Source organism: Lipotes vexillifer, unplaced genomic scaffold (genome assembly GCF_000442215.2).
Source record: "Lipotes vexillifer unplaced genomic scaffold, Lipotes_vexillifer_v1.1 scaffold785, whole genome shotgun sequence".
Classification (NCBI taxonomy): domain Eukaryota; kingdom Metazoa; phylum Chordata; class Mammalia; order Artiodactyla; family Lipotidae; genus Lipotes; species Lipotes vexillifer.
In genome coordinates, this window is record NW_006791778.1 from 1,185,950 (window position 1) to 1,211,871 (window position 25,922).

The 25,922-nt window shown below is 42.9% G+C and overlaps 2 protein-coding genes across 3 annotated transcripts in view; one reads left to right on the top strand and one right to left on the bottom strand.

The window, feature by feature from the left end:
- PPP2R1B (protein phosphatase 2 scaffold subunit Abeta) overlaps positions 1-4,053 on the top strand; it is a 36,370-nt gene extending 32,317 nt beyond the window's left edge. For both annotated transcript variants that reach the window (XM_007464657.1, XM_007464659.1), the window contains one exon: positions 3,890-4,053. In XM_007464657.1, the coding sequence (XP_007464719.1) occupies positions 3,890-3,914 (25 nt within the window). In that variant the 3' untranslated portion in view covers positions 3,915-4,053. The remainder of the gene's footprint in view (positions 1-3,889) is intronic.
- A 410-nt stretch (positions 4,054-4,463) lies between these two features.
- SIK2 (salt inducible kinase 2) overlaps positions 4,464-25,922 on the bottom strand; it is a 130,013-nt gene continuing 108,554 nt past the window's right edge. Inside the window, exons 9-15 of the mRNA XM_007464661.1 lie at positions 18,028-18,192; positions 10,768-10,996; positions 9,997-10,281; positions 9,687-9,850; positions 8,811-8,921; positions 8,005-8,096; positions 4,464-7,293 (exon numbers count right to left, since the gene is read on the bottom strand). Of these exons, the coding sequence (XP_007464723.1) occupies positions 6,720-7,293; positions 8,005-8,096; positions 8,811-8,921; positions 9,687-9,850; positions 9,997-10,281; positions 10,768-10,996; positions 18,028-18,192 (1,620 nt within the window). The 3' untranslated portion in view covers positions 4,464-6,719. The remainder of the gene's footprint in view (positions 7,294-8,004; positions 8,097-8,810; positions 8,922-9,686; positions 9,851-9,996; positions 10,282-10,767; positions 10,997-18,027; positions 18,193-25,922) is intronic.

The following is a 25,922-nucleotide window of genomic DNA, read 5'->3' on the forward strand; positions in this document are numbered from 1 at the left end:
TTTTTTTTTTTTTTTTTTTTTTTGCCCGCACCACTCGGCCTGCGGGATCTTAGCTCCTCGACCAAGGATGGAACCTGTGCCCCCTGCAGTGGAGGCGTGGAGTCTTAAGCACTGGACCACCAGGGAAGTCCCCAGAAAGTAGGACTTAATAGTGCCCTTTCACTCAGGGTCTGGCACTAAAACAAGTCTCGAATGTATGAGAGTGCCCCAAATGCCTCAGCAAACGGATTCTCCAGCACCCGAGGGCACTGAGCTGGCTCCTGTCTCTCGGAGGGGGACTGCAGTGTGTGCGCGTGTGTGTGCACGCGCGGCGTTGAACCCCTTTGCATGGAAGATGTGCCATCGTTAAGTGCCAGTGTCTGGCTGGGCCCCCATTCCCTCCCTTTGCCCTGCAGCTTGTCATAGGTGAGCCCGAGGCGCCTGCCCCCGCTCCTGCTGCTTCAGAGGCCCTTGCGTCTCTGAAAGTCCAGGAGCCCCAGGCAGCCCGGGCCTTGTCCGTGTGCAGAGTGCGGTTAGCCGTGCTTCCGTCAGCGTTCTCAGCAGCTACCGTGTACTCCGGCGATTTCAGAGCAAGGTATTATTTACCGTGCTGACGTCAATGAGAACATATTATCCACTGTCCTTTTCTGCAGCCTGAAATGAGCACCAGAGCTCAGGGAACACAGCCACCTTCCATACCTTTCAAAATTCCACCCCAGGCCTGATGAGGGAAAAGCCCTATCTCATCCACCTAGACATTCATATCACCCAGGCTCTTAGAAAACAAGTTGTTTTTATTTTAATTCAAGAGGGTTGGAAACATAAAAACAGTACATTTTCCTTGCAGAAAAGTACCCCATTTAAATTACGTTTGATACAAAGATCATTTATTAAACTGCATTTTAAAGCAATTTTCGAACATTGAGTGACAGGTTACATTTTGATTTTTTTCACATTGGAGCAATTATGATTTGCACTCAAAATACCAAAGCTATTGAACTCACCATTTTCTTAGTAATTAAAAAAAAAGCACACAGAAAAAATAACTACAATTAGATTAATTTAATCAAAAGTAACTCTTTCACAAACCAAACATCCAGCAAAGACCACCCTCCTCCCTTCAGAAATAAGCAAATAATCTTGCCCTTTCTACAAAGTGCAAATATCTCTGTATCAATTTTTCTTCCTAAATTGCAATCCCCAAAGAGAAGCAAACCTCCTTTTCTCTCTGGTTCTTTTTCCTTCAGAGATTTTGGTGGAGGCAGATTTCTTTCGCCATCAGTAGTGGGACAGCATCACCACGTGTATTTCCTTGACTGAGCAAATCTTGAACAGATAGGCATCACACAGCCAGTGGCAAGTCCCTGTTATCTGTATTTGCTAATATAACATTATTCCAATCTGGGGTCATATTTTTCCAGGATGTTATTTTGTACTTCTATTTTTAAAGCTCCTCCCTAACCCACCCACTTTGCCTCTGAAGACAAAAGTATTCAAAGTATGTTATTTTTTTAACCCTAAAAGTACTTGATCAGCACTTCTACTTGATGGGCCTTAACTGTAGATACTTTATCCCCCTCCTCAGGACTGGGCTGAGTTCCTGATTCTTTTCTGAGCGGCACCCTTTCCTGGGGTTGAGTCTGTTGGTCTGCGATGGTGGGCCAAAGCAGTGCAATTTGGCCCCTTGGCAATCAAGAAAGGGTGTGTCCCGTCATATACTTTTTCAGGAGGTTACTATATTGTGTGAGGTGAAGAAATGAGACATCTGTGATGTGAACCTGAACTTCTGTAGTTAATTGGACGCTGGAAAGATGGAGGTCTGCGGGGTCTGTGTCTCCCTTGGCCTTGTTCATGCAGGGCCACCTGGACAACTACAGTTGTTACCTGGAGGGCGACACTTCCCCCAAAGCCAGGCGGCTGTCAAGTGGGAGTAAGGTTTCGGGGACAATGTCACATTCACCCAGTGCTTAACCAAGGTGGGGGCTTTGTTTATACAGCTGTTTGCTCATGAGAAGAGTCAGCTGCTACCCAGGAGGGAAGAGCGTTGAGAAGCCAGAGCACCCAAAATCCCGTCCTGCCTCCTCCACTCACGAGCTCTGTGGCTTGGACAAGAGTCACATAGTTCCCAGAGCTTTGGTTTCTCCAGCCGTAAAAAATGAGGACTATTTGCTCAACTAACTTCATAGTATTGTTGTGAGCATTAGAAAAGATTACTCGTGAAAGTGCCTGATAAATTAACGTACAGATAGAAGCTACTGCTCCTTTTGGACAGACAAGCTGAGTGCTGAGTGCTTGGGCAGGAACCATCAAACCTATCACTGGCTGTGGGCTGTGCTGCTGCCTATTTCTCAATCTCTACAACAGTAGGTGCCCCATTCTGCCAAATGTGTTGAAATCTGCCCAGATGTGGACAAGATAGTGGTATAGCTAGGGCAGCTGCGAGTCTTCTGTAATCAGCCAGGCTACCTTCATGGGGAAAAACGGTGAAACAAAGATGTGAGGGGCACTGTGAGACCAGGGACTCGGGGTCCAAGAGGGGCTGTGGAAGGCCAGCCTGAGGTCATCTCGTGCCCTCCAGGGGCTGCAGGCTGACAGACACAAAGAGCTCTGTAATTAGTCTCTTCCCTGGGACCACACGCCAGGGAGGACCAAACCAGCGAACCTGTCAGAAGGGATACATAAATTTGTTATCATTCGTTTTGTCCAGCTTAGAAAGAGAGGCAGATGATACTGCTCTTGTCTTCCACACATCACTCTGAAGATAAGTTCTGGAAAAATTTCCAGAAGCAACAAAACGATAAAAGGTCCCTGCCTATACAATGACTCCAACTTACTACCTGTTCTCCAGTTTTTACCTTTGATGTCTAGGCACAAAGAGACAGAGCCGCTCGGTGGCTTCCGAGAAGGCAGTTGAGGCAGTCCAGTTTAGGGGTACACATGCAGCCTAGGTGAGCCCCGGCACAGGGGTTCTGCAACTGTTCACTGGGACCAGTGTCGTCCAATGACCCTACGAATTGTCTCAAAGGAGGACGAATGTGAAAAATTATCTAGAGTGAGATTTTCCTTAAGCCAACAGGGAGCTTAAGTGTTAACTGCTGATACAGGCTTTTAAGTGTAATCCAGGGCTAGAAATTCTGACCCCAACACAGAAGCCAGTATTTACCTGGGGCCTGACCACAGCTGGGAGGACCCTGCAAAGGAAACCATTCATTTCCTCAGGTCCACGTGTGTGAACCGCCCGCACCTGAGCAGGGGCTGCTCTGACCACCGTGCACCTGGACCCCCAACCAGCCAGAGGGGAGGCTGCTGCTTCTCACCTTTCTTTAGTTTCTGGTTGGCCAGCCAGTCACGCTTGGGCTGTGAACACACCCTTCTTCGCAACTCTGACAATTAGGTAGAGCTCATTTCTCTGAGAAGCCCCCTTTCGGGCAGAGAGGAAGAGGCCAGTGCCACCACGAGTCCCTTCTGCAGAGACCTTTCGTAGGCTGGGGCGACACTCACACCAGGCGGTCCCCTCCCTCCCCATACAGGCACAGGCCTCCCACTACTCTGAGGTGAGGGCTGCCTTTGGTCCCCGATCGCAGGCTCCTGCAGTCCCGCCTGACTGACTCGGGACACCGCTTCAACGCTCTGAGGAAGAAAGCGACTCTGACTTTCTCTTTCCTTGGAGGCAAAGTTGGATGCAGAAAGGCAGGAGTCCTTTAGTGCCACCTCCCAGTCCTCCTTGGTGGGCCCCAGATGCTCCCCCTTACGTGCAGATTGGAGGGTCCTCCTCTGTGTTCTCAGGGCAGCAAGAGGGCGGGGCAGGCCTGGGCGGGGCAGAGGCGGCAGGGGACAGTCAGTGCAGCTCACCAGTTTCAAGTGGAACATCCACCCTCTCTGCTGCGCTGATGTGCTGTTTGCCTTACAGGGACCAGCATATCAGCTGCATGTAAATACTAGAGACACACTCGCCCAACTGGAAATTGCAGAGCTAGTGCATTTTCCCCAAAGCAGAGACTAATACCCCTGGATTTAAAAAAAAAAAAAGAAAAGCATAAACAAAAAATAGAGTACCACACATATTGCACTTTTTGCTGAATGAAATTTTAACCTCACGCTCATCTCACCAAAGTCTCTTCAGAGGAGCCTGGTTTACAAGATAATAAAGCTAATGGTTATTATACAGTAGTGTACACACTGTTAATGTGAAACAGACTGGAAAGAAAGTCATTATTTCCAAGTACCTCTAGTACTAAGCCTTTGTAGTGTTACTTTAGTATCTGTGAAGAGAAAACTGCTTGGAGGCTCACATAGGTCGCTCACTAGTGGGGGGACAGAGCAACGGCGATGGTCAGACGGGGCTGGGAAAACACCTGACTGACGGACGGCACCAGTCTCCTCTCACCAGCTTACGTTTCAGCAAATACAGATTGTTATGGAATTTATTGATTTCTGCTTGAAATAAATGAGAAAAGCAAACAGGAGCTTACAACATAGTCCAGCAGGATGGGTCATGCTATTCACCCCGCTGTCGTCGGTCTGAACAGACCCGCCACGGCTGGGTGCTCCCTAGTGTCTACCTCTGGGGCCTCGACCCTCCTGGGGCTGCTCCCGCCTCATCTGTCAGCCCAGTCGTCCTGCTGTAGCTCCCGGCTTTCCTGGGCTCAGTGGCTCATGGCCCTGTGGGGGGCAGGCATCTATGCTGATCTGTGACTCTGCCATTCCGGGGACTCTGAAATGAGCGGCCCCCGTTTTCAATCTGGAAGGCATTTTAATTTCATAAATAGTATAGCGCTTCTGTAGAACATTTTGGGAAAACATCCTTCTGTCTAAACAAATCAAGCCCTGTTTTATAACTGCCTTATTTTGCAAAGACTTAAAACAGGTTAGAGACCTTAATGAAAGGATCTCTTAAATGAAATGATGGTGTCTATTTCACAGAATCATCAATCTTAAGCATGAGGAGGAATAAACAATCCGTAGAAGGAACCTAATTCCTTCTTCCTGGGTTTTCACCGTGTGTTGTCAAATCACAAAAATGCATCCTCCACACCACCCTCCCTTGCTCATACCCAGAGGCCAACCCCAAGCAGAGGGCCTCTGTGGAGCGTCCTGGCACCAAGAGGAGCCAGGACAGAACCCCTAGACCTTCCATGTTTCTCCCCACCTGCGTGGACACGTACTACAAAGAGGAAAGGCAACTTAAAGGTGTTTTCTAGATGCAGCATCAGTGTAGTATCTCTCTTCTTTGTGCTTTAAGGAAGATGCTTTGTGCTTAACGCATTCATCTGCTGATAGGACAAGCCATTCTAAAGGACAGAAACGATAGTCTTTGTAAATAACACTGAATTTGTAACACTTAGATGTTACTGTCCAAATGACAGATTACTCCTTACTTCTAAGTATACAGTCAACTAGCCGTAGCATCTTTTTTACTTATTCTGATGACTGGATCGTAAGGGTTAATAATATACACTGTGTTTGGCAGATGATCTGCTTAAATGGTTAACACCTCTGTGGTCTTTTGAATATTGCTGTAATACTTGAACATTTCATTGCAAGTCAAAACTCTAAGGAAATTAAGGATGTGATTCCCACATGGTGGAAAACAAACTCTGAAGTGACTTTGGATTTAGCATCGACATAAATGGAAAACTGTTGGTTTCTACAGAAAAGAAATCATTAAAGCATGATCTGGGGGGGAAAAGGCACAGCACTACCACTTCACATGGGAGATAAAAGTTCATTTTTCTCATCCTTAAAATTTCTAAGCCCTATATGAAACTGTCCAAATATACAAAGCTCAATAAACGACTAGCAACATCTAGTGTAAAGTCAAAGTAGTTATTACATTTTAAAAGAGAAGTTAATTCCTCTAAAGACCAACTGCCCCAAACCAGAAGTCTCCACAGAAGACTGTGCAGGAATCGCCCGTCTTCTCTGGCCCAGGGCTGCTGCTCATGACGGTTTCTTGAGTTTCCTGCCCCTGGTCTCCACTGCGGTGCATCTCTCGGTTCCACAGGCGACACCTTTGGAGCTCTGAGGACACTGTGACCCAGGGCACCTTCTGAAGAGGTGTGTCACCTATTCTCAGATGGAGGTGACTGCCAGTCTCAGGGGTCAGTACCCGCTGTTACTCAGTGGGCCCTGAAACAAAGCTCACGCTCTTACCGCTTGGCAGTGATCTTGGGGACAACTTGCATCAGCAGCTTAGAACTTATGATTCACTGACAAAGTACAACTTTCTTTTATTTCCTGTGCATCAAATTTCATTATGTGTTCTTGATTTGCCTTTAAGGAACATGCTGTTGCTTGGTTTCAGTGAAAAATGTATTGCCTTTTTTTTTTTTTTTTTTTTTTTTTTTTTTGGTCTATACGTAACGGCACACATTTTTTCCTGCTTTCACCAAGGTTTCCCTTGATAATGAATTGATGTAGTTCTGTGTAAAACCTAGGTCTGGATGTCTTCTTCTTATAAAACTTTTGTTGGTGGCTCTGATGAGAGCTTGCTCCACTTGACCTAAGGGCATGAGCTGCAGCCTACAACTATGTTCCAGCACTTGCCACAGAAACCCGTGGTGAGACGGAGCCATGAGGAAGCAACATCCACCCGGCCAGGCCCTCTGATTCCAGTTGGGTGACTTGACTTTTTCCCCGTCAGGGAGAGGGGGGAAAATAAGTTTTAAATTGAAAAGGCTGGAATAAAAATAGAAATACACACTCTCTTCACCTGACACGCCTCACTTCCCGCGCTGAGGTTAATTTACCAGGACGTAGCCACTGTGCTGTGGGTCCACGGCTTCCAGCATTTCACAATCAAAGAGTCCAGGGAACTCCGAGAGCGCTAGAGGGTCATAGCTGGAGGGGGCCTCCTGCAGTCCTGAGCTCCTGGGACAGCCCGGCGCCGCCAGGCCGCTCTGCTGGGCTCCATCCAGGGAGTACTGACAGGGACCGGGGCAGTCTGGCTCGGGGGAGGCCGCGCCTGGCAGCTCGCAAGTCTGATAGGAGAACTGTAAGGGTGCCCGGGCGGCCCCTGAGTGCTGCGGTGGAGGTGGCGGGGGAGCAGCCCGGGGACCTGGCGAGGCGGACAGCGGCTGCAGCCCCATCTCCCGGTACTGGCTGAGGAAAGGGCTGTACTGTATCTGCTCCGAGGCAGGCCCCAGGACGGGGCTCAGGGGCTGGGTCAGGCTGAAGGGCGGCGGCTGCTGGGATGGAGGCGGTGTCTCCTGGTTGGGAAGGGGCTGTGGGTACGAGCTCTCTGCTATCTGCATCTGATTAAAATATGCCTGCAGCTGAGACTGTTTCTGGAGGAAGAGCCGCTTCTGTTGGAGTCTAAGTTGGCAAAATACCAAAAGAAAGAATTTTAAATCTTCTTCAGTGACGGCAATTTTAATGTAAATCCAGTATCAGTCATCAGTGTCCATCCTCCCACTTCTCTCTTTCCCACGGCAGGAGAAAAAAAAAAAAGTGGGGGTAGGAACCAGTCATGTTTGGTTTCTTAAACCCAATCTTATTTTTTGTCCCCCAGTTCTGGCTGATCCCTCAGTGCTCAAGTGAACACGAATTCCTTTTCTCTAAGACTCTTTTTTCCTCTCTATGAAACAAGAGGCTGATTTCCCATCTGGAGTGTTTTGAAGCGGGGTTGACACCCTGGTCTCTGTGGGTGTCTGTAGGTTGATGGATTAGGGTAGTTCTACCTTGGCCAAGATGTTTCTACTAGTGAGGCCTGGGGGCACGGGATTACTACAAGGGAGGATGGAGGCCTTCTCTCCAGTATAACCCACTTAAACTGCAGCAGCTCATGGATCCTGAAAGCTTAGGTCTATTCATAGCCCAAAGGGGAAACACTAGGAGAAAAAGAAAACAAAGCACGCTTAAGGCTGCTATTCCCTGACAGGCCTATAGTCCATGGACAGTGGAATATCCATGTTAGTGTACTGAAACGTGTTTTCCTGGTAGAGGCAAATACTAGGGGAAAGGACAACATACCCAGCTTGTCTGCCACAAAGAAAGTGATTTCTTTGGCCAACCACCATCTCTTACCTGTGTTCTTGCAGCTGCTGTTCAAGGCTCCGTGGTGGTTCTTTACAATAAAGCTGACAGGTGTTCTGGGCTTTTGACAGAAGGCTGGGCTTCTGGAAGAGCAGAAAAATACAAGCGTGACATGTTGTCATCTAGGATGCAGTCATTAGACTGTACTTCTGCCTGGAGGACAAAGCCAAGTGAGTCCTCCAGAATCTGCGCAGGATGCAGGGACTGACACTTGCTCGTTGAGACCCTGGGAGAACCTGTGGCCCAGCAGCATTGGGTCAGCAGGCCTGGGCTGTCTCAGCTCTAACCTGCTTCACTTTTCTGTCTCTAAAAGTCCTCTAGGACCGGGAGGTTCATGGAGACTAAAAACAATGAGAAAAGTGGAGTTAGATCTATAGCAAAGGCCATGGCACCTGCTGAATGAACAAATGATTCATTCTTTATGGGATCTATGTTGTATCATTTTAAAGGATTTTTGGGCACCAAAAGAGAGCTGATAGTACATTTTTTGCTGACTTGAGATTTCCATTTTATTTATTATTCACTAAGAGGCATAATATAGAAGTCCTTTCCTGCTGCTCAGTGGCAGTACCCTTTCCTGGAGTCTGAGGACAGACCTTTTCTGCTGCCAAGACAGAGCATAAGGCTAAGTCTGAACATGTTTCTAGAAACTACAAGTGCAGAGTCAGACCCACCTGCCTATAAAGGAATTAAGCAGCTGCCCTAAAAAAATACCAAGCAAAACAGGTTCCTGCTTTGCAGAAAGGCAGATTCGGGATGAACAAAGTGAGCTGGAGCAACAAGGGGGAGGATCCCACCTGGAGTCTGTGCTGCAGGTACTGGGCTTCCAGGCTGTGCCGCTGGGAGAGCTGAGGGTGCGCGCTGCCGGGGAGCGCAGACACGCTCTTCTGCTGAGGAGAAGCTTCCCCCTGAGGAGCAAGGGGTGGACACACTTTCAATTTGCCACGTGGGAGAAAGTTTCAAATCTCAGTTTAAGCACCTTGGCAAATGTCCAAGGGGAACTCCAACTCTGTTAAGACATGACACTCAATGCTTTTACAGTAACTAGTAGGCTGAGGGTTAATCACTTTGCAGAAAGTGTATACATGCATTACCTGTAGTAAACGATTACCTAGTCAGTACTGGAGCAAAGGCCCCTGATGTCAACAGGTTATTACCTTCATGTGGGCATCAAATGCTATAATATCCCTGATGTACTGAAAATGGGCTCAAATAAAATGTATTAAATAGACAGCAATAGTTTTTGTATTTTTAGCATAAATAATTCACTTATAATATTTAGTGAAGTGATATCACATCAAAAATAGTGGCAACAGCCTTCTCATTTGTACTATTATTTGTAATTTGTGTGTGTGTGCACATGAAGGGAGGGGAGTTCAAGGGAGACTCTTAAGGGGTATAATTCATATAAAATCTGCCCTATGAACCGAGCATCGCTTGGCAGCGTCCAAGCCTCCATGTGGTACTGATCACCTGGGCCAGCGTGGAAGGGTCTAACCCAACCTGTCGGGCAGGTGGCAGCAACAAGGAAGGCCTACAGGCTGTGGTCTTTCCAAAAGAACCCTGTTTGCTCCAGGACTGGAGTAAATCCTCTAAATGAAATGACACACCATCAGGACGAACTGATGCCTTATTCTCACCTAGCCACGGTGGGCAGGGCCCAGAGCACGCACCTGAGGGCAACTGCTGCCCAGGTCTTGGAGCTGAGGAGCAGGCGATGCCAGGTTAGGGTCTGCCTCTGATCCTAGTTGCTCATAGAGCAACTGCACTTTGTTCAACTCTAGGATTCCTTTGGTTCTAGCCAGATTCTGAAGATGCTGTCTAAATGCTACAATTCCTGAAAGAAAGAACAACGACCAAACAGTTTAAATAAAACACAAAGGCCTTTCAGTGACCAGAGGTATGAAACCAACATGGCAACAAACCCCATCCAGTCCTACAACACAAGAGCTGTAGGAGCCAGCAGAGAAGGCAGGCAGTCACCTTGGGTGAGGGAAGTGTCTGATGCCCGGCGGCCCTCTCTGAAGCTCACTGGAGACCTGTTGTGGGCCTCTCGTTTCTGGGAGCTCAGAGCCTGCATGGTGGGGTTGGCAGGTCTCAGGCTCACGAAGGGAGACGTCATGCGGGGTGAGGGCTGATTGGCTAACATGATGTCCTTAAGGGAAGGGTTGTCCTCAAGAAAGTGCAGGTCCCTCTGAACAGACCCCATATCATACTCAGAGTCCACACTGTCAAGGGAGGGGTTGTCACTCATGGAGAAAATTTTCCCTTCAAGAGAAAAGACAAAAACAAAACACAACACCAATATGACCACCAATCAATCGCAACTTCTTGGAACATGGGATACAAAGCATAACCAGCTGGAGTTTCCACAGCAACAGTGTCCTTAACTTCCAACCAAAACATCTTTTCAGAACTTTTTTACATGTCAATTTAATCAGCTTCGAATTCTGTGGTGAAAACACTCCAGAACCTGTACTCATAAGATCTTGGCCACTCCAAAAGAGCCAGAGTCCTCGATGAGTCACATAGCGCTCAGATGAATGCTGGGCGTCAGGGGAGGCCACTCAGAGACGTTTCATTTTAATCTCTGAGAGCTGCTGAGCAGGCCTAATCTTCAACTCCCGCTGCATGTGGTCCACAAAGAAACAAGACATAGACAACATTCCAGGGGCTGGTTGGTATCATTCCTGTTTCTTGGAGAAGACACAAGATGCCGGGAAGACCCAGGCCAGCACTTACTGGAAAGCGTACCTGAACCAGGCATCACGGCCAGCTGATTGGTCACTTCCGACAGAGTGTGCCGCCTCTGCCCGCCGCGTGTGGACTGGAAGGCGCCCAGGGCCCGCCCGGGGTCTTCCTCGGCCTCTCCTTCTGTCTCTAGCCCTTCATCAATGGAGGTCTCCATCACATCGCTGGGCAGTGACTGGCACCCCTTCCTCGCCAGGACGGGAGGCACAGGGTCCAGGAGACAGCCATTTACCTAAATGTCAGTGTGACAGGGATGTGAGAGGAGCTATCAGTCGCTGCTCTGCTGAGACACTTGAAGAATCCACAAAGGCAAAAATGTCAAGACCTCTGGCCAATTACAAATTAAGTAAAATATTAAAAATGTACATATTGGTTACTAATGACAACCATGTAGATTAGAAGTTAAGGCAAGTCAACCAACGGCAGCACTTAAGAGACAGAAGCCCATTATGACCTGAATTGGCACTGCTTCCCAGGTTTCTCTGAGTCATCAGGATTACAGTGAACAATTTTTTTTAGTGGTTTCCAGATGAATAGGGTCTATTAGCTTGAGGCCTACCAGTTATTATTATTTTTTTAAATAAGGGAAATGAAGAGGGGGAAGATGAGATTTAGTAAAAAGAAAACAAAACCAACTGCACGGCTCACAGCTAAGAAAAGAGTAGTCACCAGCATTCTTCTAATGTTCACCCATGAAACATACTGGAAGGCTCTACACATACTTCTATATGCATAATTTAAGGACCTGCACATTGGATTTAGTCTTTAGTTGGTTCTCTGTGCCTAAGGAATGGAAAAAAGAATTCTTTAAAGACGGACATACCACAAAAAGGAGTGAAAACAAAATTCAAATGGCAAACAGCCAAAGCCTTCCATTATAGAATAACAAATGACTCACAGGCCCCAAATTCCAGCAGAGGTTAACGAGTGGCAGCGCTCTGAATTCTCTCCGCTCCAGCAACAGACACAGTATCTGCGCTTCCTATCCCACGGGATGAGCTCAGCACAGCTCCTGAGTGAGAGCGTCGCCTTCCTCTGCAGTTGCCAACCAAACCACCTTGGGGGGGCAGACACAGCCCACAAAGGGGAGCTGTGGTTGCGAGTTCTTCTGGCTGGTAAAAGCCCTAAGGAGGAGGCAATTATTTACCTCATTACCTTAACTATCCCCCCATGGAAATCAATCCAGTTTTCTCCTAAGAATAGCTGCTAAGGAACAGCCAGGCATTAAGACTGAGCTCCCAGCAGTACCTGGAATACACCGGGTAGCGCTACTGTTTCCTTTGGAAGCAGGAGAGGCTCATGTATGTGAGAGGTGACGTGGGACATCGCTATGCCAGACACAGGAAACTTTCCTCTTATGGCAACCAATCTGAAGGCGCTGTGAGGCCCTTTATTTGGAGAGGGAGACTTGGGTGACTCAGATCTTTGTTTGCTTGGGGGAGGGGATGGTTATTCCATAAAATCTGTTCTGGGGCTGTAGCCATTACTTGGATAAGGCAGCTAATGCACTACAGGGTTTTAAAGTGACAAGTGGCCATTTAAAAGGAAGGGTAGAAAATGCTTTCTTCCTAGACTAAGACCAATCTTCTCCATGGCACCAGAAAACAAAAACTCTGAAATCTGGCCAGGAACAATTATGCTCCCCTTCAACCATACCCAGATAAGTGTTCCCTTTTTGACTAAACTCAAAAGTTTTCTTGTAGGAAAGAATGGTGGTTTGGGGACTTAACATTCATAACTCTACGCTACGTTCCTTAACTGTCTACTAGTATAATTTTCTAAGACTAGCCAAGGGTGATTTGGAAATGAATAAAAAGCAACAGAGAAAAGACTGTTTTCAAGTAAATATCTACTGAGCATCTTTACATTTTATAGCATATGTCAAAATTTTGTCAGATGTTTCTTGCAAGAAATATTTTGCAAGTACCGCCTTACAACCATGCCTTTCTTTCCTTAGTAGAGAAAGGCCACTTTTTTCTGAGTACTCAAAAAACCTTGCAGTCCCCCCAAATTTACGATTTTTCTTAAATTGTCTGCTTATAAATTTATTTCCTCATCTAGACTACAAGAAGAGTTTTTATCGTTCATTTAACAATGTTTACTGAATTCAGTTTCACCCTGGGACAGGTAGATGACAATGATCTGGTTTTTCAGATGATGCTTGGTGATGACTGAATCAGAAAATGCTGTGGTGACCCTTTCATAGTTAAGAGGTATGAACAGAAAGCTGCTCTAGAGTGCATTCAGTTTACAGGTGTGAACACTTTCATCGCTAAGATCAGTTCCTGGAACAGGTGATAATCATGCCACCTTTGCCTGCCAGTTTACCCAGGGACTTGATATAACAAATTAAATGCTAGGATTTTGTGACTGTAACATGGGCTGATCTATCTTAGTGACCTAAGCTGCTAGAAATGAGATCTTTTGCTCTAGGAAACAATCCAGGCTAACTGTAAACTCTAAGACTGCAAAATACAATATGGGTGGGTAAAACGTACATTTTCCAACACAGTGTTTTTGCCTTTCCTTAAAGTTCAGTAGATCACTTCCCTTCTGATAAGAGATCTCAGATGCAGTAGATAGCATACATGTAGGAGTCAGCCTCTCAGAAACTCCACCACTAATTGATAATACCCCTGAGCTTACCACATACACAAGATTCTAGCACAGGAGATTGCTAGAATGTTATGGACTGAACGTTTGTATCTCCCCTTAGATTCATATATTGAAGCCCTAACATCAGTGTGGCTATATTGGAGAGGGAGCCTCTAAAGAGCTGACTAACACGGTAGACTAATGTATAGTACTAGCCAGTGAGCCTGGAGGCTGGGAATGTGCCTTATTTAATTTGTATCCTAAGTGCCTGGCAAGTTTGGCATATATTGAAGAGGCTCAAACCTCAGATCCATCACTTATTAGGCAAGTTGCTTAACTTCTATAAAGCTCTTTTTTTTTTTTCTTCACTTGATTACAATGAACAATTTTTTTTAGTGGTTTCCAGATGAATAGGGTCTATTAGCTTGAGGCCTACCAGTAAAATGGGAGTAAAGTTGTTTGGGAGGATTAACTAAAACACTGTGTATATTAACATTATTTCTGGACCAAAGAGAATGCTATTTTATAACAATAAAAAATTTTTAAAGCATGAGAATAAAACAACAACATTTTCTTTTAAAGCATTTTTACCATCTTGAGGCAAATTAAACAAACAACCAGGTGAGGAAGGAAAGCACTAGATAACCCAGGTCCAGAAATTTATCCTAGGAAAATAATAAAAGGTAAAGTCAAAAATTTAGACACAGGGATATTCACCTGAAGCGTATGTAAGGAAGCAAAAACTATTAAAGTACCTGATGTCCAAAAATAGAAGAGTAGTTAAATAAGGGTGCATCTAATACAATATATTAGGCAGTTGTTAAATATAACTCATGCTTTCAAAGAAGATTTCATGGTATGGGAAAAATGCTCATGATGTTATATTACATAAAAGCAAGGTACAAAATTACATATAATAGAATAAAATTTTGTTTTAACAAGTCTATCTACGTACTGAGTCACCCTATACTCATCCACCCACCCATCCATCTATAACCTACTGTAAGGAAACGTGTCAAAATGGGCTTACCTTTGGGTAGGGGGACTATGGATAAATTAATATTTTCCTTTATCCCTCTTTGAATTTTCCATGTGTGATTCTGACTGGTTTGATGTCTTTTAATTAGAAATTAAAAAATCCAAAGTTAGAAGTAAAAGTGCAATTTCTCCCCTTTACAAAGTCTTAGAGGTTAACACGATTAAGAGTTTTTGATGAATATCCTTCTTAGATCTTTTGTCATGTGTACTACCTTTATAATTTAAAAAAGGTATTCAAAAAGTCAATAGACATGAACAGCTCTACTACACTTGCACTTTCATAGTTTAGTTTCACAGCTCCCTTCCACTATCCGGACATGGAGACAGTAACTTGGAAAATCCTTTTCTCATAGAACTTTAATAAAATGTTAAAAGTGACTGAAGTGTCCATATGTGTGTGTATGTATAAAGTCCATTATTCCCAAAGAAACTCTCAAAAGTGAGAGACTGACCCTACAGGGCTTGCATCTGCTCCTGTATGGGCTCTGTACCACCTGGGGGCTCGGTTACTGCTCAGAGTTAGGTGACTGTCTCAGAAAGGTGATATTTTGGGAGCAACCCCAAACCCATGTTTCGATGCAGACTTCCCGAGGGATTTTACTGATAAGTTTAAGTTGAGGACCTCTGGGAGAGAAGGAGAAGCGAAACCTCCGAAGCGCACAATATCTGCCACCAATCGCGGGCAGAAATGACTGAGCAACACATGCAGTTACGCGGCATCCTTTAGATGACAACAGGTGTTAGAGGAAATGCATATGAAGCAAGACCAACAACAAAGGGCTAGTATCTCTGTCTGACGGTTTTGTGTGTGTGCGTTTATTTATGGGCCCCAGAGAAAGAGGTGCTAGGGAGGGAAGAGGCACAAAGAGTACTGCTGACATAAATGAAATGGTACACAAATAAGACCAGCGGATGTCTACAGCCTGGCTGAGTGCCAAGGTGGCCCTGCCAGTGTGGGTGGCCAGTTCCAGCATGGCATTGCTCTTCCTACAAATGCAAATATGCCATCTAGCTTCTGTCTATATCTTTCACAAAATCATTCATTTCCTGTCTGTTTCCTAGTTACGGTAACAATCACAAGCTTTAAAAATAGCTTGCCCTATATAATACGGCAGACAGTGCCCAATCTGTGTTTCGGGCCTGAGGCCCTCATAGCCAAGCTTTACGCAGACTGCATTTTAATTTTTTCAAGGGGATTAGATTTTAAAAATAAATGAGTGATGTTGCCTCAATTTATGTCTAAATTTCTGGGTGAGAATGTAATAGTAGTTTATGAGGATTTGAACATGCTAGGCAACCACAGGCAGAGGAACAGACTGTCCACAGGAAGTGGCCTCATCCTTAGGGACAGGGACACTAACTCCTCAGGGTAAGGAACCTGGCTTAACACCTGCTTATGGCAGCCCAGCATCAAGGTGCCTTGACTACGCTCTAGTCATTACTCATTACTTAACTTCTGAATCAGCTCTACCTCCAGAGCTCCCTATTTCTGAAAATGCTATTCACCCTCCTGATCATCAAGGCTCAAAATACTGTTATCGGTCTGGACTTCTTTTCTCTGGACCCTAACAGTCTATCAGTTTTATCTGTGCAATTTCATTTATACCATCCCCTCCTCTCCAGTTTCACGGGCACCATCCTAGCTCAAGCCCTCGTCACCTCCCCTGACACACACTCTAACCTTCTACTGTGCTTGTCACCAGTCTCTCTCCTATACAATGCAGGCTACGGACCCTTCCAGGTTCATTTCTGAAGGACAATATGGATCATGGTGTTTCCTTATCAAAAAATCTCCGATTGTTTCCTACTACCTTGGAGAAGGTCCATTTGGAAAAAACTTTATTTTTACAATTTAATTTTATTTATTTGGTTGCGCCGGGTCTTAGTTGTGGCAGGTGGGCTCCTTAGTTGTGGCTCATTGGCTCCTTGGTTGTGGCACATGGATACTTTAGTCGTGGCCCGAGGGCTCCTTAGTTGTGGCTCACCGGCTCCCTAGTTGCGGCATGTGAACTCTTAGTTGCAGCATGCATGTGGGGTCTAGTTTCCTGACCAGGGATTGAACCCCTGCATTGGAGGCGGGGAGTCCCAACCACTGTGCCACCAGGGCAGTCCCCAAAACTCTCTCTTTATTAAAAAAAAATTTATTTATTTATTTGGCTGCACCGGGTCTTAGTTGTGGCATGTGGGATCTAGTTCCGTGACCAGGGATCAAACCTGGGCCCCCTCCATTGAAAGCGCGGAGTCTTAACCGCTGGACCACCAGGGAAGTCCCAGAAAAAACTCTCTTGATAATACTGAAACACGTTCCCGTGTTGAGAGCCCCAACCTAGAGAAAGCGTCTATCCCTTGGCCTGCCATTCAAAGCAAGGCTATTTGTCTTTATTTTGTACAACTTCCCTTCACATGCCCTCTCCCTCAGCCACACTGAGCTCCTGCTCTGACTTAGAGGGACCCAGGCTTTCCTGACGTTTGCTGTTGCTCAGGCCTTTCCCTCCACCGAGATACCACATCCTAGTTTCCATCCACCTTGATTCTGCCCTCCTCTCAATTCCCAGCTCTGACAGTTAAACCAAAGACATTCCTGATCAAATGAACTAAAAGCAACTCCCCCGTCTCCTTCTAGTCTTGCAGCACTTTGATTTTTTTATCTCTTTAAGGGACCAATTATGTTTTATCAATTTATTCAGTACCTGGCACATTACCTTTAGTTAAGCTTCATGTCTCTTCTGCTAGACTACAAACTCTGAGGCAGAACTAATGTCTGAGTCATCTTTTTATTACCTAATGAGCCTAAAAAGACGGGAAACCAATATTTGCTGAGTATCTACAATTTGCCCAAAACCTCACACACATTCTTTCAATTAATCCTCACAACACTCTCATAAAGTTGGTATCCTTGTTTTACACAAGAGAAATGGAGGTTCAAAGAAGTTAGTCACTTTATCCAAGTTCACACAGCTAGTGAAGAACAGAGTCTATTTTAAACATACTCTAAGACCTGCCCATTAATATGATCCTCTGTATATCACTGGATGCTAAGTATATAAAACAAAAATTAGAAGTTAAATAAATATTCATTAAATGAGGGAAGCTGTCATGTTCCATATACTAAAAGCCAACTTTATGCGGCACACCAGAATAAACTTATCTCCTTTAAGTATGTTCAAACTGGACACAAAAAGATGTTTAACTGACCAAAAAAGATGGCTCATCATTTTGTAGCTGCAGCACAGGCAGCAGAAGAGAGGCCATAATAACATAGGCAAAGCCCAATTTAGCACAATAGTTATACTTTTGTTTTCAGAATTACAATTGGTTTTAAAAAAAATCCAAAACCTATGAGGGATCTAGAACTTGAGAGAAGGAATTGGTTAAGGAAAGAGAATGAAGAAGGATTCTGAAAAGTACACGTGAGATCTGACATGTTACATAAACGTTGTAATGACAAGATGGAGAGAGAGCGAGGTTAGGCCTGGACACTTTTCTCAGGTCTTCTGCACAAAAACAACTCCTCCCAAGTGACTTGAGGAAATGACAAAGTTCAGCTAAGCCGAAGTACAACATTTGTGTGGACAGAGTTGAAATCTCCAGCCAACCAACAAGCCTGGAGTCTCTCAAACACATCTGTACCTTTGGAGTGTCGACACACTCTTCCTCCATGAATGCTGCTTCCACCTGACAGCTGGATGCTGGAAACGTGAAGGCGTCCACATTGGATGCCTGTGGGAGGAGGGCAGATCGCATCACTCGCACATTTGGTGAATGCACCGTCACTGGGAGTCCCACAGTTTGTGTCTGTAAATATGGCAAGAACGGAAAGTTTGGGAACATTAATACTTTCTATATAAATATACAAAATTCTTGAAATAAAACAATTCTTCCTGATGTAATTAAAGGATAAATAGTGATTTGTTGGAAACTCCAGAAAAGATGTGATGAAGTACGTACATGGTACAGGTATCGATCTGAAGCAGTCTAGCAATCAATTATTCTGAGATAGGTTGTACAGAATTTCGTTCCTGTTCCATGATGAGGTGCATAACTTTCACAGATGACAGGAAAGCTAGCCTTTGTAAGGAATCTAAGATGCTCTTTTTCAATTCAATGAACATATATCATCTATATCCTTAAATATATTACCTTGGAAAGATACAAAGAAGAACAGAGAAGTCCCAGTCTCTAGGAGTAGGAGATCAAAACTGAACCAGAGATAAGATACACACACAACTAACTGTAATACAAAGTACACTGCAATAAGGGCTATCCACCTGCATCTCTTTTTTTGTTTTTTTGGTGGGGTACGGGGTGAGATGGTATATATTTCTTGGCAAGGGCGTGAGTGAAGAGGAAGAAGAGAGAAGCAGCAGCTACTTGGAGGGGACAGGAATGTCCTTTGAAAGAGACGCACAGACTGAACACACACAGCCTGCTTGCCCAGTGGAAACAGAGATGCTTATTGCTGAGCAAGTTATGTTCCTGAAGTCAACCTACTCTAGAAAGTCCATTCTCCATGTCTCTTCCGTTAAAAACTCTAAGTAAACAAGTATTACAAAGTCGTCCTCATTTAAAAGAGAATTTTCCTTTATGACAATTGGCAAGAATTGATTTTGAAGATGAAACCGTTGGATAATCCTTTCCTCCCCATTTCTTCAAAACTAGCAGAATAATTTATTAGATGTCTTCTGAACATAACAGACATTGCAAAACATCCGAGGGAACAATCATCATACCAGTTTCTAAAAGGCAGAGGAATGGCCTGTATTTTTTCTGCCATTGTCACTTTAAGGGATATAGGATGGTGAGCTTTAAATTCAAACAAGGAACAAAATGGTATGATTCTAGCTCTTCCCTTCCCAAGACCTGGTTTTGATTCCTGGCTCCATCACTTACTAATTGTGTGAACCTAATCAGTTACCTAAACTCTTTGCATCTTATTTTCTTCGCCTCTAAAAAACGTCATAATATCTACTTCACAGTGAAGTTAGGACTGTAAAAGGCAACATGTAAAGTCCTTCGCTCAGTAATGTTAATTCCTCCTTTCTCCTTTCTAAAGTCTTAAAATGATGACAATAATTTAATACAGGAATTAGTAAAATGAATACACAGTTTTGTTCTCAGTTACTAGCTAATGGTTCCCAGTTAAAATTTCAGGTTGATGGTTTTCAATAATGGGGGAATATGTTATAAATACACTTTATACTTGACTATGACTATATTTAGAATATACTTTATATTCCAACATTAACATCATTAGATATACTGCATGAGATAAAGAACAAAATAGCAATAGCAAAGTGTTGGTATTATATGGATGGTAAAAAAAAGACAGAAAATACACTGTATATTATTCTGAGCATGACAAAGAAATAGCTTTTCTTATATCATCATTCCTATATTCTCGCCACGAAACATTTTTTTTTCCTTTCAAGCATTAGTCATTTAAATTAATTTTTTTAGCCACAATGTAAAATTTAAACTTCCGAATAAAGCATATTTGATACATTCTTCTTACCCTTATCATTGGTTTTTCAATCAAAGGATAAAGCTGAACTTTGATTTCTGTTTCCCAAATTTATTAGACTGTTCCTTATCAGGGCAAAGCACTACCTGTAGACACTGCCCTGGAAATGAGATACCAACATGATAACTATGATATGTTCTTCTCACTCCCTGCCTCTTGTTACCTGTGACTTTTTAAATGCAGGATTGTGCTGGGCCAGACCAAGCATAACACATTTTTCTTTCACATCAGACCTGGACTACAACAACTTACTGTGAACTTCGTAAGGACAGAGAAATAACACATTTTATTATGACAGCCGCTTCATAGGAGATACAATGATAGATTCAGGGGTCTGCTTTTTAGGATTCTTGCAATCACTGATGGGATTAAGGAAGTCTTTTTGGCGCAAGTTAGAGTATAAATATTCAAATAGCATGCCCAGCACTAAAGATCTGATTAAAGAATATGTTATTATAATAAATAGATGGTTGATTAATATCCCAAACAAGCAGATATTACCAGTTTCTCCAAGAGTGGCCATAAACACAATAGGCACATGGAAAGATGCTCAACATCGCTAATTATTAGAGAAATACAAATCAAAACTACACTGAGATATCACCACGCACCGGTCAGAATGGCCATCATTAAAAAGTCTACATATAACAAATTCTGGAGAGCGTGTGCAGAAAAGGGAACCCTCTTACACTGGATGGAATGTAAGTTGGTGCAGCCACTATGGAAAACAGTATGGAGGTTCCTCAGAAAGCTAAAAATAGAATTACCATATGATCCAGCAATCCCACTTCTGGGTATATATCCAGACAAAACTATAATTCAAAAAGATACATGCACCCCTATGTTCATAGCAGCACTATTTACAATCACCAGGCACGGAAACAACCTAAATGTAAATTGACAGAGGAATGGATAAAGAAGATGTGGTACTCAAAATGTTCATTGCAGCTCTATTTATAATAGCCCGGAGATGGAAACAACCTAAGTGTTCATCATCGGATAAATGGATAAAGAAGATGTGGCACGTATATACAATGGAATATTACTCAGCCATAAAAAGAAACAAAATTGAGCTATTTGTAATGAGGTGGATGGACCTAGAGTCTGTCATACAGAGTGAAGTAAGTCAGAAAGAGAAAGACAAATACCGTATGCTAACACATATATATGGAATTTAAGAAAAAAAAAATGTCATGAAGAACCTAGGGGTAAAACAGGAATAAAGACACAGACCTACTAGAGAATAGACTTGAGGATATGGGGAGGGGGAAGGGTAAGCTGTGACAAAGTGAGAGAGTGGCATGGACATATATACACTACCAAACATAAAATAGCTAGCTAGTGGGAAGCAGCTGCATAGTACAGGGAGATCAGCTCGGTGCTTTGTGACCACCTAGAGAGGTGGGATAGGGAGGGTGGGAGGGAGGGAGATGCAAGAGGGAAGAGATATGGGAACATATGTATATGTATACCTGATTCACTTTGTTATAAAGCAGAAACTAACACACCATTGTAAAGCAATTATACTCCAATAAAGATGTAAAAAAAAAAAAAAAAAGATGTGGTACATATATACAATGGAATACTACTCAGCCATAAAAAAGAACGAAATAATGCCATTTGCAGCAACATGGATGCAACTAGAGATTATCATACCAAATGAAGAAAGTCAGAAAGAGAAAGACAAATACCATATGATATCACTTATATGCAGAATCTAAAATATGGCACAAATGAACCTATCTACAAAACAGAAAGGGACTCACAGGCATAGAGCACAGACTTGTGGATACCAAAGTGGAGGGGAGGTAGGGGAGGGATGGACTGGGAGTCTGGGGATAGTAGATGCGAACTATTATGTATAGAATGGATAAAGATCAAGGGAACTATATTCAGTATCCTGGGATAAATCATAATGAAAAAGAATATAAAAAAGAGTATATATATGTCTATAACTGAGTCACTTTTCTGTACAGCAGAAATTAACACAACATTGTAAATCAACTATACTTCAATAAAAAAATAAATTAAAGAAAAAAGAGTGGCCATAAACAATGACCATGTCCACTAACTGTAATGACTTTTTAGATCATATGTTTATTGTCTTGAATCTCTTCTTCTGATTTTATGCTTTCCAGCACCATTAAAATGAAAATAACATTTTCTCCTACGGGAAAAATCTTTACTGGTCCCATAGGAATATGCTTATTATGGACAGAATTGTGCCCCCTGCCCCTGCCCCCATCCATATATTGAAGCCCTAACACCCAATGTGACTATATCTGTAGACAGGGTCTTTAAGGAGGTAATTAAAGTTAAATGAGGTCAAAAGGGTGGGGACCTAACGCAAAAGGACTGGTGTCCCTCTAAGAAGAGGATGAGATACCAGAGATCTCTCTTCCTGCATGTGCAGAGAAGAGGATGTGCAAGGACATAGTGAGAAGGTGGCCATCTACAAGCCAGGAAGAGAGTCCTCAGAACCCTGATGGCCCCTTGATCTTGGACTTCCAGCCTCTAAAACTGCGAAAACATAAACTTTGTTGTTGAAGCTGCCCAGTCTGTGGTGCTTTGTTAACAGCAGCCCTAGTTGACTTTTTCTTACAGTTGTGGAGGGCAACCTCTAATCAGTAAGTAAAGAAGAACTGGGATGAGTGTTTCATTCTAGTCTACTTACAGTTGATGGAAAGTTGGAGTGAAGGACTATTAAAAACTAGCAGTTAGAATTCACAAGAAAAAGGCATATTTTTAAAAAACAGTCACCTGCAGTCAATTAGATATAACATTTCCTGTATATTATGTGGCAAATATAAGTACTCTAAATCCATCTAAAGTGGGAATCTCAATGTTTTCTAAGTAGTAATAATGGGTTGTTCATCACTATACCATAAATTCCTTAAGGGCAGGGACTGTTTCCTGGGTACCTATGAAACCATGATGGCTGGGACTGTGCCTGGCACATAAGTGCTCTATCTGAACGGAACTGCTGGTATCAGTTAATCAATTTTATCTTTGTAGCAAACTTATGAAGTAGGTATTGCTATTTCCATTTTATAGTTAAGGACCCTGGAGCTCAGAGATGCTGACTTGTTGAAGTCACTCAGCTCAGTACGGAACCCAAGGTCTGCTTGATTGCACAAGTCATGTGATCTCTGCAAAAGATCTTGTGATTTCCCCAGTTCCTTAGCACTCTATCAAGTAACAAGTGATTTGCCACTTATTTAAAAAGATAGTAGAACATCAAAGAATTCAAAGGGAGAAGGCTCTACTAAAGCTTTAAGCATATTTATAGTCATAAAAACAGAGAAATCTATTTTGTAACAAGTTCAATACTAAACATTAGAATGTGAAGTCTCGTAGGGAAGGGAGATCTTCTTCAACCCCAGTGCCTGTTTCTTAGCATCCAGATGGCACTCAAGACAAGTTTCTGAATGAGCACTGAAGATTGCTATTTGAATTAGATACATTTTAAGTCACAGTAAATAGCTTTCTATGATAACTTGGATCAATGCATAAAATGAGAAGAACTCACGGGGTGCTTGGTAATAAAAAAAAAATGATCAAACATAAGAAGCCCCAAGCCAAATGAAATATAACTTGAGATCTAAGGAATTTGTTTCAAGTTTAGATATGAAAGGAAATCATGTACAATAACATATGCGTGTGCTCAGGAGCAATCGTTTATGTAACCCTCACTTGTGTAATGTTTCAGAAGAATAAAGAGACTCGGGAGGGAAGCTACTCAGCATGGGGGCTTTCCTGCTTCCTATCCTTCCACCTGGCAGCATTTTCCAGAGGGAAGGGGCACCCTCCATCTCACTATTACTACCCCAACTTAGGAATTCTCATGTTATCTCCCTCCTCTCTATCTTGAAAGCCGTACTACTCGACTTTGAAGGATTCCAAGTGCTCAGAGATACTTCAACCCAAATATCTGGAACTTTATTGATATATTATTTTACTCACATTAGCATCAATACTCACATTATTATAGATATTAAAATATGTATAAAGGTACACCATTTACCTATTAAAATCAAGACGATTTTAATTTCCTGGGGTTTCTTTTTCACATATTCTGTAGAAGCCAATGCAAAATTCTACTATAATTCTATAAATTTTGTAAAATTGCCAAACAAAAAATACAAAGTGAAAACTCTTTTGCTCTTACTTGCACTTTATTTTATTTTTATCTATTTATTTAACATTTTTATTGGAGTATAATTGCTCTACAATGGTATGTTAGTTTCTGCTTTATAACAAAGTGAATCAGCTATACATATACATATACCCCCATATCTCCTCCCTCTTGCGTCTCCCTCCCATCCGCCCTATCCCACCTCTCTAGGTGGACACAAAGCACCGAGCTGATCTCCCTGTGCCACGCAGCTGCTTCCCACTAGCTTTCGATTTTACATTTGGTAGTGTATATGTGTCCATGTCACTCTCTCAATTCCTCCCAACTTACCCTTCCCACTCTCCATGTGCTCAAGTCCATTCTCTACGTCTGTGTCTGTATTCCTGTCCTGCCCATAGGTTCTTCAGAACCATTTTTTTTCTTTTAGATTCTATATATATGTGTTAGCATACGGTATTCGTTTTTCTCTTTCTGACTTACTTCACTCTGTATGACAGACTCTAGGTCCATCCACCTCACTACAAATAACTCAATTTCGCTTTGTTTTTAAGGCTGAGTAATATTCCATTGTATATATGTGCCACATCTTCTTTATCCATTCATCTGTCGATGGACACTTAGGCTGCTTCCATATCCTGGCTATTGTAAATAGAGCTGCAATGAACACTGTGGTACATGACTCTTTTTGAATTATGGTTTTCTCAGGGTATATGCCCAGTAGTGGGATTGCTGAGTCATATGGCAGTCCTAGTTTTTGTTTTTTAAGGAAACTCCATACTGTTCTCCATAGTGGCTGTATCAATTTACATTCCCACCAACAGTGCAAGAGGGTTCCCTTTACTCTACACCCTCTCTAGCATTTATTGTTTGTAGATTTTTTGATGATGACCATTCTGACCGTGTGAGGTGACACCTCATTGTAGTTTAGATTTGCATTTCTTTAATGATTAGTGATGTTGAGCATCCTTTCACATGTTTGTTGGTGACCTGTATATCTTCTTTGGAGAAATGTCTATTTAGGTTTTCTGCCCATTTTTGGATTGGGTTGTTTGTTTTTCTGATACTGAGCTGCATGAGCTGCTTGTAAATTTTGGAGATTAATCCTTTGTTAGTTGATTCGTTTGCAAATATTTTCGAGAGAAAATTCTGAGGGTTGTCTTTTTGTCTTGTTTATGGTTTCCTTTGCTGTGCAAAAGCTTTTAAGTTTCATTAGGTCCCATTTGTTTATTTTTGTTTTTATTTCCATTTCTCTAGGAGGTGGGTCAAAAAGGATCTTGCTGTGATTTATGTCATAGTGTTCTGCCTATGTTTTCCTCTAAGAGTTTGATAGTGTCTGGCCTTATATTTAGGTCTCTAATCCATTTTGAGTTTATTTTTGTCTATGCTGTTAGGGAGTGTTCTAATTTCATTCTTTTACATGTAGCTGTCCAGTTTTCCCAGCACTTATTGAAGAGGCTGTCTTTTCTCCATTGTATATTCTTGAACCCTTTATCAAAAATAAGGTGACCATAATGTGCGTGGTTTACCTCTGGGCTTTCTATCCTTTTCCATTGGTCTATATTTCTGTTTTTGTGCCAGTACCATACTGTCTTGATTACTGTAGCTTTGTAGTATAGTCTGAAGTCCAGGAGTCTGATTCCTCCAGCTCTGTTTTTCTTTCTCAAGATTGCTTTGGCTATTCGGGGTCTTTTGTGTTTCCATACAAATTGTGAAATTTTTTGTTCTAGTTCTGTGAAAAATGCCATTGGTAGTTTGATAGGGATTGCACTGAATCTGTAGATTGGTTTGGGTAGTATAGTCATTTTCACAATGTTAATTCTTCCAATCCAAGAACATGGTATATCTCTCCATTTGTTTGTATCATCTTTA